General features: G+C 37.7%; 1 protein-coding gene across 1 annotated transcript; it reads right to left on the bottom strand.

The window, feature by feature from the left end:
* Positions 1-235: 235 nt before the first annotated feature.
* On the bottom strand, positions 236-1,162 carry OR8D2 (olfactory receptor family 8 subfamily D member 2). Its single transcript, NM_001391548.1, has one exon. The coding sequence runs from the start codon at positions 1,160-1,162 to the stop codon at positions 236-238; it is 927 nt and encodes a 308-aa protein (NP_001378477.1).
* Positions 1,163-11,514: the final 10,352 nt, after the last annotated feature.

The raw sequence follows: 11,514 nt of genomic DNA on the forward strand, positions 1-11,514 counted from the left end.
TCCTATTCCTCTAATACATGTAAAATTTCTAAAGATTATATGACTATCAGAAAATTTTATTGTTTGATAATCTCCAAAAATATCTCAATTATTCTCAAGTAAAAAAATATACATTTTATAAATAATGATGAATTTTATCTCTGAAAAAGAGAAAGAAATTACACAGAGCCCATTGCAACTTTTCGTCTTGTTCCTTTTCTTTTGCTCCTTATGAGAATCCCCTTTGTGGAGATGACTACTTTCTCCCAGTCACCTTCCTCAGTGCATTCTTCACATCCTTGTTCCTCAGGCTATATATCAGGGGATTCAGCATGGGGATCACTGTGGTATAGAACACTGAGGATATCTTCTCTTGTTCCATGGTGTTACTAGAACGTGGCTTAACATACATGAATGTTATAGACCCAAAAAAGATACCCACAGCCATGAGATGAGAACTACAAGTACCAAAGGCTTTGGACCTTCCCTCAGTGGAATGAATACAAAGGATACTAGAAAGAATGAATGCATAAGAGATGAATACAGCCAGTGTAGGTGCTAAGGTATTAACACCTCCAATAATAAACAACAGTATCTCATTGATGTGAGTGCTGGAGCAAGAGAGAGTCAACAAGTGTAGAATATCACAAAAATAATGACTGATAATATGACACCCACAGAAGGACAACACTGACATGCAGGTAGTATGGGCTGTGGCCCCAAATAAACCCAATGAATATACCACCACCATCATTATGGAACAGACCCTATGGCGCATGATAATATTATAAAACAGTGGGCTACAGATAGCAACATAACGGTCATATGCCATGGCGGTCAGAAGGTAGCCGTCTGCTATTACAAATATTAGGAAGAAATAAAGCTGAGTCATGCACTCAAGAAAGGAGATAATGTTTTTCTCTGACACAAAGTTCACTAGCATCTTTGGAGTAATGACAGAAGAGTAGCAGAGGTCAATGAATGACAAATTACTGAGAAAATAATACATTGGAGAGTGAAGTTGAGAACTGATAGTGATTAAGAGGATCATGCCCAGGTTTCCCACCACTGTGACCACATATATTCCAAGGAACAGGATGAAGAGTGGCAGTTGAAGCTCTGGTCGTTTTGTTAACCCTTCAAGGATGAACTCAGTCACTGAAGAATGATTTGACTTAGCCATTTCTTACAAGTATTGTCTGTAGAAAGAAATAAGAGAAAAATAGATGCATTAGAGTTATTTTCTAATTCCCAAAGCAGAATGACATGCCCTGTCTTGCTTGATTCCATCCCTCATTTGTCCCATAACTCAATTCTTTCCAGGGATCTCTTAAAAACTCAAGTTAAAAACAACAAGTGTGTAGTCCAGAGCCTTGGTTTCACCTTATACTCTAGTATTCTCCTCTTTAAGTCAGAGCACTTTCATTTTGCTTGCAGGATTAAGCCTGTAACTATCTCACTTTGAAAGAAAGTCAAATGTTCAAGACATAATTAACTTTTTTGGTAATATAATTAAAAGAATTTTAATGCCCTGTTTCTCTGGGCATATACCAATAGAACCTTCAGACTTGGTTGCAACATGGCTTTGAATCTAGCTCTGATGATACAGTAGTCCATTTCAATTTCTCAACCCATCCACGAGTCAGCATAGTTAATATTCTCTAAAACTTGGAACTTAAAAACATAAAAGACTTCTATAAAGAGATTCCGAGTACAAAAAGTATCTATAGAAATAATTCTAATCAATTCAGATCCTCATTCTCCCACTTCTGTCCTCTGGATAGAAAACTTCAGTAGGCCAGGAAATTCTTCTTTTCAATGTAGATATGACTGACAGAAATGTGGTGCCAAATGCTATTCTTAGGCTATATTTTAAAACTTTCCTGTTCAAGAAACAGCAAAGAGGTAAGATTGGCTTTCAGGTGTAATACCCACACAATCAACAAATCAGTGCTTCCCTTCTTGACTCTTCCCTGCTGTTCATAATTAGAAGGCCAACTCTCACTGGCTTTTCTCTCTCAAAGCTGTTAGATCAGAACTGGGGGATTTCTCCTTTAATGACTTAATTTCCCCTAAAGTCCATCCAGAAGATTCAGGAACAAGAGTGTCGTGCTTTCAGATGATACATTATATCTGGTCTAAGGAATCAATTTTGATGGTCTTTCATTGAGTCTTGTTGAACAGTACAAAATGTTAATTTAAGATGTTCTAGAGAGAACATTGCAGGGTCTAAACCTTGATATGACTTTAAATTCCATCTTCCAAAATGAGAAAAAAATATCAATGGAACACAATTTTATACATTGAATGATACATAATTTGTTTTTATTTTGCATGAAAAATATGCAACGTGATCATTTTTCATGATCACAAACACAATTTTACAAAAGTTTGTAATCTATTTTCTCTCTCTACCATTCACAACACGTTAAGGGTGTTGCTAAAAAAAAAAAAACAGAAACAACAGGCCCAATGTCGAGTCTCTAGCCCTGAGGACAGCAAACCATCACTTAATTGCAGTTTCACCCCCTCCCAGGAATCAATCAGTCTGGAAATTCCTGATCAACACTAGTGAAGTAATCTGCCTCATAAGAAACCTGCTGGCCTTCCCCCAAAGAAAAGTCTTGCTTGCAATTATTATTTTTTTATTTTGCTAATAACTTTCTTGTCCCACCCAGTTTCTACCTATAAATACCTTCTATTTTGTATAACTTCTTGGAGTTCCTTTCTATGTACTAGGTGGGATGCTGTCCAATACATAAAGCTTTAATTAAAGCCAATTAGATATTTAAATTTACTTGATTAAAATTTTGTTAATTAACAGGACTCATTATACATGTCAATTTAAAGGCTTAATTACATAGGATGTTATTATCTCCAAGAATATGTGAGAAGAGAGCCATGCTTCTGAATTCAGGAAGATATATAGTACTCTAAGAGAAAGAGAGTCAGAGTTGCCAGGATCCCACTCTAAGAAGCCCAATTATCAATGATCATGAGATTGGACCATCTCCAGATAAATGCTCTGAACTAGTCCAATGATCCACAGGAATAAGACTGACATATGAGGTTTTCATTATTCATACAGAAGCCAACGCCCCATGAAAGTCAGAAGGGAGAGGGGTGGAGAATTTTTGATTGAGATCTACTTAATGGGTACCACAGCTTTTTAATAGGCTCACACATAAGCTAACTAAAATTCTTTTTATAATCCCAAATAATATTAAAATTATTACCCCCAGGAAGGCTTGCTCAGAGTCAGCACCAGAGGAGATCCATCTCTCTGTGACTGTAGAGATATTCCTGCTGATTTGGAGCCTAAAATTGCTGATCTGTCAGAATAAACAAAGTCCATTAGGTTATGCTTTGATGCAGCCCAACAGCTTGAGGAACGCAACAGATATACAGCAATACTTCAATTATCTGGAGATATTGATCTAATGACTTAAAATGTTCAATATTCTGAAGACACTGAATGTAAGTAAAAACACCTTATCAAAATAAAGGTCACAATATCCATTTGTTAAAGTTTATTCACTTATCAGTGCATATTGGTCCTCTCTTGGTGCCATGTCATTCTTTTTCTTATGAAGTAATTTTAACAAACCTTCAGAATAAAGGTAGTAAATTTAAAAGGGGAGGGGTGACATGAGAAACCTGTTAAAGAAAGCTGAGGATAGCAAGAAGAGCAGTTTAACAGCAAGAAAATAGGACTCCAGAAAATCATTTTAAAAAATGAAAGTTTAAAAAAGAAATCCTCAAACTGCGTAGTTATCTAAGACTCCAGAAAATTTGAACATACAAAAACAAGAAACACATGAAATAGCTCTAAATAGTGCTAAAAAATGATTGCCCTGAATCACCAAAAGAACGTTTATTTGTTTTCAATATTTTCAACTCAAAAATGCAGGGGAGTGTGAAATGCAATATTTAAATTTCCCACCAAAGTAATTCAGTAAGTGAAGCAATTTAAAGTTAAGCACGAATACTAAAGTGTTTACATATGTGGGATTTCACTGACAGTGAAATATCATTACACCAAATGAAGGTGAAAGTGAGCAACTACCATTTGTATAGGTAGTATGCTTCTCTGTGGGTAGAGAAAAAGATGCTAAGTTGTTTCCCTCGGAATTTTTCTCCCCCATGGCTAGTGGCCTAGAATGCTACTGTCTTTATGAAGTTTTATAATACAACTATAGTGTAGACAGAAAAGTACCAGCTCCCATCTTTGTGAAGCATAAATGGATATCTAAGAAAATAGCTAGTTGTTTGCACCATGAGCTACTCAAGGATGTAAGGATACTGCTCACCAGATCCTACATCAAGTTACCCATAAAACATCCAGAAGTAAAACACAAATATATATATATATATATATATATATATATATATATATATGAGTGTGTGTCTGTTTGCATTTGTCTGTGTGCCTAATTAAAATAAAAATAATATTCTAGAGTTCTGCTTTTTTTATTTAACAAAGATACACAAATCTAAGACAATCTTTCTCTCAAACTCCTACTTTATAAACATAGGACTGTCCAGGATAGATATTATCTTTATTTTCTCCCACTAGAAAGATGACATTTAATAAAATTTATCTAATTTATTATAGGCTCTAGAATATAGAGTTATGGTTATTGGAAAAAGTCCGCTGTTACACTCCTTTCCCCCATGTAACTTAATTCAAGAGACAAGAAACAAATTGGCTGGATATCAGAATCTCACATAGTATCGGGAATGCAGGTGTCGCTTTGGGCTCTGATAAAGTGGGTATTTTTGTTAAGAAAATAGAATTCATAAAGTTCAATCTTCTGGGTAGAAAATAAAGTTTAATTTTTCAAGGGATTCAAACACTATGGAAAGGAGATGCTCCTGTGTTTGTTGCTGTATCTGTGGGGACCTGAAATTGGCCACCCCAAGATGTGTCTCTTTGGCATCAGGATTATTTGAGGCTCACTGCTTTTGATAAACTGGGACAGGCAAGGAGGCTCTGAGGAATGGAACTTGCCCTTTGTTAGGACACGTTTACATTTGTAAGGTAAATCTCTATCTGTAAAAGGTGCCTCCCTCTCTGTACCAGGAAGAAGAAAGGCGATGACCTACTCTCCAAAAACTCTTAATCAATACCAAAGGCAAGGACTTAAAATCTGCATTTTATTGTGCTAGTCTGGTAACCTCCTGTAACTGACTTCCCTCCCCCTCCCAACGTTGGCATCTCCTTAAAGATTAAGCATCTTTCTTTAGGCTGGGAACCGATTGCAGCGCTCATCTGTGACCCCCCACCCAGCCCGAGGCAACACACCTGCCACCCTGCGGCGCTCACTGAGACAGCAGACCTATCTGCCGTTTCCATCAAGCGCTGTGCTGGCAGAGCAGCCTCGTGACTATTGTAAAAGGGACTTTTCAATCACATGTGAAACACCCCGTTTGGGGGCTATATAACCACTCTGTGCACCCCACTTCTTTGGTGCCCTTTCTTCCTTCGGGAAGAAAGGCCCCGGGCCATGGTTCCTCATTAAAGCTTTGTTTAATTTTCTCTTGCTATTCTGTCTCATGTGAATTTAATTCGTTCTCCAGCCAGACGAACCCCCATTTGGGGAGAGGAAATGTCCTCCTCCCCTACAGTTTTGGTGTAGTCGGCAGGATGACATTTCACTGGCTGGACACTGCTTGCTCCTGGACTGCTGCGGCCGAGAGATCCCGGACCCCTGACGAGAGCCGGCAAGAGGTAAGAGTTCTTACCACGTCAGTCTCCCGGATCTCTGCCTGCAGGCTCCAGTGGAAGCAAGAGTGGTGAGTTTTTGCTCTTCTAAATTTAGATTAGCAGGAGAAAATGTTGGTGAGGCTAGCTTCTTGGATTTAGCGACTCTAGGATTTGAGTACTCACTGGTTGTAGATCCGTTTCCTCCCAGAGATAGACTTTTCCTTGTCTCTGTCTTTTTGTTTGTCATAGACACAGGCATCTCTATAAGCCTTTTGTCTTGTTCTATGTCTTGAGAGCTTGTCTCTCTTTGTCCGGCTGTGTAAGCTCTCAGGGAAGTTTGTCATAAGAGGTCCCAACTGCTTTCATAAGGGGCCTTTGTCGTCTCTTGCCTCTACTTTCTTAGGCTATTTTTGGGAGTGAATTTTCTGGATCTCTTTTGGGGACGCCTCTTTGTCCTTGGTTAAGCTTTGGTTGAGTCGCTGTTAAGATCCTATTCGTCAGTTCGGCCAGACGATGGATCATTTAAATTCGGAAAACTTCTAAATTGGGAAAAAAAAAAATTGTGAGAGCTCTCATCATAATTTTTATTGGTATCTATGAAAAAAAAAAAAGGCCAAATTGAAAAAGAAACACAGAAAATGGTAACTAGGTTTAAAACCCTGACTCAGGTTATAATTGAATTGGTGAAATATAAAGGTCTAAGTGTTGATAAGATTATAAAAGTTGGAATGCTTGAGCTGATTTTCTTTTTATAAAGAGGTTATATCAACTTTGCCTGAATGTTTTAAAACGTCTTTCTGGGAATGCTTCCTTATGCAATATTATAAGACTAAGACCTGTTAAGTCCTGGCCGTGGGCCCTGTCGCCATGCTGCAGCTCTTCACTGCCCATAGGCCCTGTCCCCACGCTATTTGAATAGAGGAGCGCTACTTCCAGGCCTTGAGCCCAGGAAGTCTTTCTTTTGACTCCTTGGCTTGCTGAGCCAGCTTGCTTCACCAGCTTGTGAGCTGAAGTTGCAGTTTTCCTTGTGCCTTTCTCTTTTTCAAGGATGGATCTAAATTCACTGCTCCATCGGGAACCTTCTCGGACAGCTGTATGAATCCATGTTTGCTGCCCATGGCTACTCTATGGGGCAAATTGTGGCATTCAGCCTGAAGAGAATCAGTACCTTAAGCCTGAGGGTGATGGAAAATGAATTAATCCATTCCTTCCTGACTCTATCTCTAATAGACAAATTTTACGTGGGCACGGGTCGGCCACTTAAGTCATTAGGACAGCCGCCAATCTCCAAGACTCCCGTGAGAGGTTTCTTTTCCTAAGGCTGGATTGGGATCCCTTCCTCTGGCACCTGACCATGCTCTGAACTGTGGGAAAAGTCCCAATTGGGACTCCAGTTCAAGGAAAGTACCAAACTCTAACCTTTGGTTGAGTATGGGAACCCCTTCTTGGGAGAATGGCTCCAAGACGCAATTGGATAGAATGTCCCCCAGACCAGCGGAAAAATTCCCCACTGTTTTTCTCTGTTCTTTTATCTTTGGGACAATTCACCTGGCACTTATGACTTCCAGGCATAATAAGGAAAGTGTACAAGGGATGCAATGCAGAGGGACCCCCCACCATTTCCCCTTGCTATAGGAACCCCACAGGCAGAACAAGTAGGATGCTGCCCTAGGTTTAGGAGATTTTCAAGGTAATGGACCCTTTTCTTTCCTCTCTCTTAAAGTGACAGTGACCATTTTTGGGCTCCTTTTGAGCTTTGCAATTGAGAAACAAAGAAATCTTTAAAGTGTCAAAGGCTCCACCTCTGGGAGCCCCCACTCTGGTTTCTGGGCCTGATCACCCCAGCTACCACGTGGGGAGCCCTCTCTTGGCGATTGACTCCTTAAGCATTTTAGGTGGCCTACTGAATTGGTTATGAGAATAGGAGACCTGTGATTTATTCTGTGAACTGTCCTGATGGTGTTGTGTGCCCCGGCACGGGAACTGCTGTGTGACCTCTATCTCAATAACCCTTGGGGAAGAGGCCATGAGGGTGAGGCCTGATCTCTTTTCCTTTGTTCTCCAGGCCTTTGCCTCCTGCTTCCCTGCCTGGCTCACCTTGTGCTGGCTCAGGGACTAAGTGCCCTGGGCTAAGTGGGATTTGACTAGATCTTATAACTATGTTGATGTCTGCAGTCAGGCGCCTTTGCACCCTTTCTCTGGCCTTGTCAGTTGGACACCAAATTTATGGCCATGAGGAATGCCTTAACCCAGAGACTCACCCTTGGGTGCATTTTAACTAGATGGAAACGCTTTCAGTTGGATGGTTTATGCCCCAGAAACTCCAGCTTGGAGAAAACTTGAGGAGTTTCTCTGTGCCTTTGTGATGTAGTTGGACAGGTAGGTCAATCTAGAATGTCATTAAGTTACAACCCAGTAACTTCCAACTGTCCTTGGAAAATCCTTGCAAGACTGGAAATACAGCTCTAGAGGCAGTTCAGATTCCACCCAGTTCCTTTATCTCAAAAAGGATTATCATCTCCCCTCTGCAGGAACTACTATCTAGCCCATTACTAATTCCTAAGACTGGGGAAAAAAAAAAAAAAAAGAGGGGAAAGGTCATAAGCGTGCCCTTGCCAAGAGAAAAAAAATCTAGCATCTTGAATGTCTTCTCCACAAATATTAGTAAAACAGCTCAAAACAATTTGGATTCATAACTAGGGAGTTTTGTATTGTACCGGATTCATGGAGTGATTTTTTTAACAATAGCTGTGGAAACTCTGTGTCTGTGTGTCTATATGTGTGTGATATTTTTTACCCCCAGGTGATATGGCCAAAACTAAGAGCTCTGTTTAATTGGATTAAAGTAAGTGCTTACATAAATTCTAAATGCAATAGAAATTAACCCAATGTCTTTTAAGTTAAGATGATATGGATTAATCTTTGGTTAATGAAAGTTTGTTTGTTGGTTTGATTAAAATGTTTGGATATGTCCTCCAGAGTTAACACTGCATATGATGCAAATATGCAGCCTGGGTTCACTAGTCAAATAAGTTCATGTTATCCCTCTTAGAAATTTGTCAGCATAATAACTTTAAATGATAGCTGTTTGTCTAATGTCTGAAAGTTTTTCTGGGTAATCCAAACATCATTATTGGGAACAAATGATTTAGATATAAATGAAATAAGAGTTTATAGATAAACTTTTAGCAATAATTATAGCTAAATTTATAGTTTATGGTATGTGCATTTAAAATAACTTCCAAAATCTTTTTGGTAACTTGAAACTTTGAAGTTTTGCTAGGTTAATTTAACTGAATGATAAAATTCATTGAGTAACTAGATCATTTCCAAATAAGATATTAGACATTAATTATTAAATGTAAGTTTATCTACTTTTGGCTTCTTATTGCAAAGAGGCTAAAAGCGTTTGGGTCTATTAGAAAGTGTGCCTTGTGTTTCATTGTAAAGTGTCATGTTTCTAGAAATTATGAAGTGTTTAGAATGTTCATATAAAAGACAATTTGTAATTGCTTAGTTTTTAGTTTTTTACTAGGGTCTGTAAGGGTTAAAAGTTCTAATTAACATGTAATTAAAGCTATTGGAAATTAATAAGGAAAACAGTTCTGAATTCAAGGAAAGTAAAATGTATGTTTTCAGTAAAGAGGGTATAAAGAATGGAAATATTTTGTTTGATTGGTTAAGAAAGATAAATTTGTCCTAATATACTAGAAAGTAAGAAAGAAAGCATGGGACAAATTCTGATGGCAAAAAGAAAGTTGTAGAAGGTTTGTGTAAGAGAAATTCTGAAAAGAGTTTTGTACCTGGTCAAGTTGGTTAAGATTGAAATGAATCTAATTAAGTAAATGGGTTTCAATATGAAAAAAAAAAGAGTAAACTGGTACAAAAATTAGAATTTGGCTTTCTCTCTCAAAAGGATACTTTTCTTAAACTCTTAGTCTGCTCTTGATAAAGAGATTATAAAAGGTTTAGAGGATCTATGTTTGGTTAAGATAATCTCTCTATGCAAAAGACAGAGGTCTATTAAGGTTTTTTTGCTATTGTCACTTTGGTTAAATATTATGAAGCATTGTTTCATTGACCCTTGTTTTACAATGACAAAATCAGCGTTTTAAAACCTTTTGATATTTTTGACAAGCTTCTCCCTCAAAAATATTCAAGTCCTGAATAAATGCTTTCTTTTGACCTGGATGAAGGAAGAGGATTTCTCTGGGGATTTTCAGAGGGCCACTGGGACTTCACAGAGAAATTTGCTCTCTTCCTATAAGGTGGAAAATTCTAAACTAATTAGGCTTATTGGTCTGTTAAATTACATTGGAAGCATTGTCATATAAGTGATGATAATCTTTCTTAAGTGGTATTATGTGGGTAAATGTTACTGATATAAATGTTCTGAAATTATATAACACTCCTAAAATTCTGATCTGTCCTGGCTATCAGTCATAATTCTGCTTATTTTAAGCTGTTGTCTATCACAGGAATAATAAGTTTCTCTGTCAATTGTCATTTTTAAGTCTTTGTTGTTTACAGTCAGTTGTTTTACTCTGATGCTTTTTGCTTTTGCAAATATGTCTCATCTTCAGAGGGATTCATGGAAAGGACTCTGACACTTACTCTGGAACACAGTTTTCTGATAAACTTTCAGATCATAGAACTGAACTCTGGGTAAGGAATTACAGAAATCTAATGGAGAAACTGATGACCACATAAAACTGCTAACAGAAGATTAAGATCAAGAACCGGTTATACAGGACTGAATGAACTGAGGATGATAATTTTTATGACTTTTATTTGAAATATTGTTGATTTTTTTGATGTTTTGCTTTGTTTTTTCAGATTCAAGAAAATCTTTTTCTCTTTTCTCTTGTGCTAACTATGACTTAGCAATTTGGTGAAGTTATACCTTTGTGAGCAAAACTGAAACATTTATCTTTTTCTCCCTACCTGATCCCTTGAGAATATGGAAACTCTTTGTGAGTATGGTTATTTCATGGCAATATAATTATTTGCATAAGTTCAATAAGAATCTGTTCTCCTTATAACAGGACACATTGGTTGTATTACCAAGGCTTTGACTGGAATGTCATATTTGAGAGAAACATACAGACTCGGATATGACAATACTGCCTTTGAGGAATAAGGTTGACTTTGTGAAAATAAGCCACTTGTAAATATGGGCCTGGTACCTTGCTTTACAGAGAGAGATTCCAGCAGTCTTACCTGGTAAGTAAGGAAGCTTGCTTATCTGGCAGGTGCAAGGAACCTCAGAGTATTTTGGAGGACCTCGAGAAGAGAGGAGTCCACCCAAATCTGTAGGTACTGCAGGCAAAATCTGACAGCAAGTCCTTGGCTTGGCTTTCCTGGCCTCGAGAGGTCTTTAAAGTTCAATCTGAGATTCCTCATAAAAAATTCCAGCAAAGCAGATTTAAGAGCCTATATGATCAACTGCTATTCTTGCTGCACTTATGTAAATAATTGGGCCAATTTTCTTGAAACTAAACTTATTTTGCAAACCAATTAGTCTTAATTTGGCTGTCTTTGGTAAAAATGAGGGTGATTTTAGAGAGAAGAACTATGTTTCAGTGAAAAACTATAAGACCCATTTGTGGATGTTAGATCCTAGTTTTGTTAATTGTCTTTGGGTTTTTTTTTCTACTTGTGAACTTGACTGGATCCTGAATTCTTCTGCTGAAATATCTGGTTACAAATCTCCAAACTAATGTTTTCAATTTTTTTACCTCATTTTCATTTGGAATCATTGAGAATTGAACCTTCTCTTTTTCCTGAAGCCTTGCTAACTAAAGCTGAACAACTTGATAGAAACTTAA

The sequence above is a fragment of the Equus caballus genome, chromosome 7, assembly GCF_041296265.1.
Source record: "Equus caballus isolate H_3958 breed thoroughbred chromosome 7, TB-T2T, whole genome shotgun sequence".
In the NCBI taxonomy this organism is placed as follows: Eukaryota; Metazoa; Chordata; class Mammalia; order Perissodactyla; family Equidae; genus Equus; species Equus caballus.

Excerpts from the sequence above, each read along its gene's own strand:
- OR8D2 (NM_001391548.1), bottom strand. The coding sequence starts at position 1,162 with ATGGCTAAGTCAAATCATTCTTCAGTGACTGAGTTCATCCTTGAAGGG.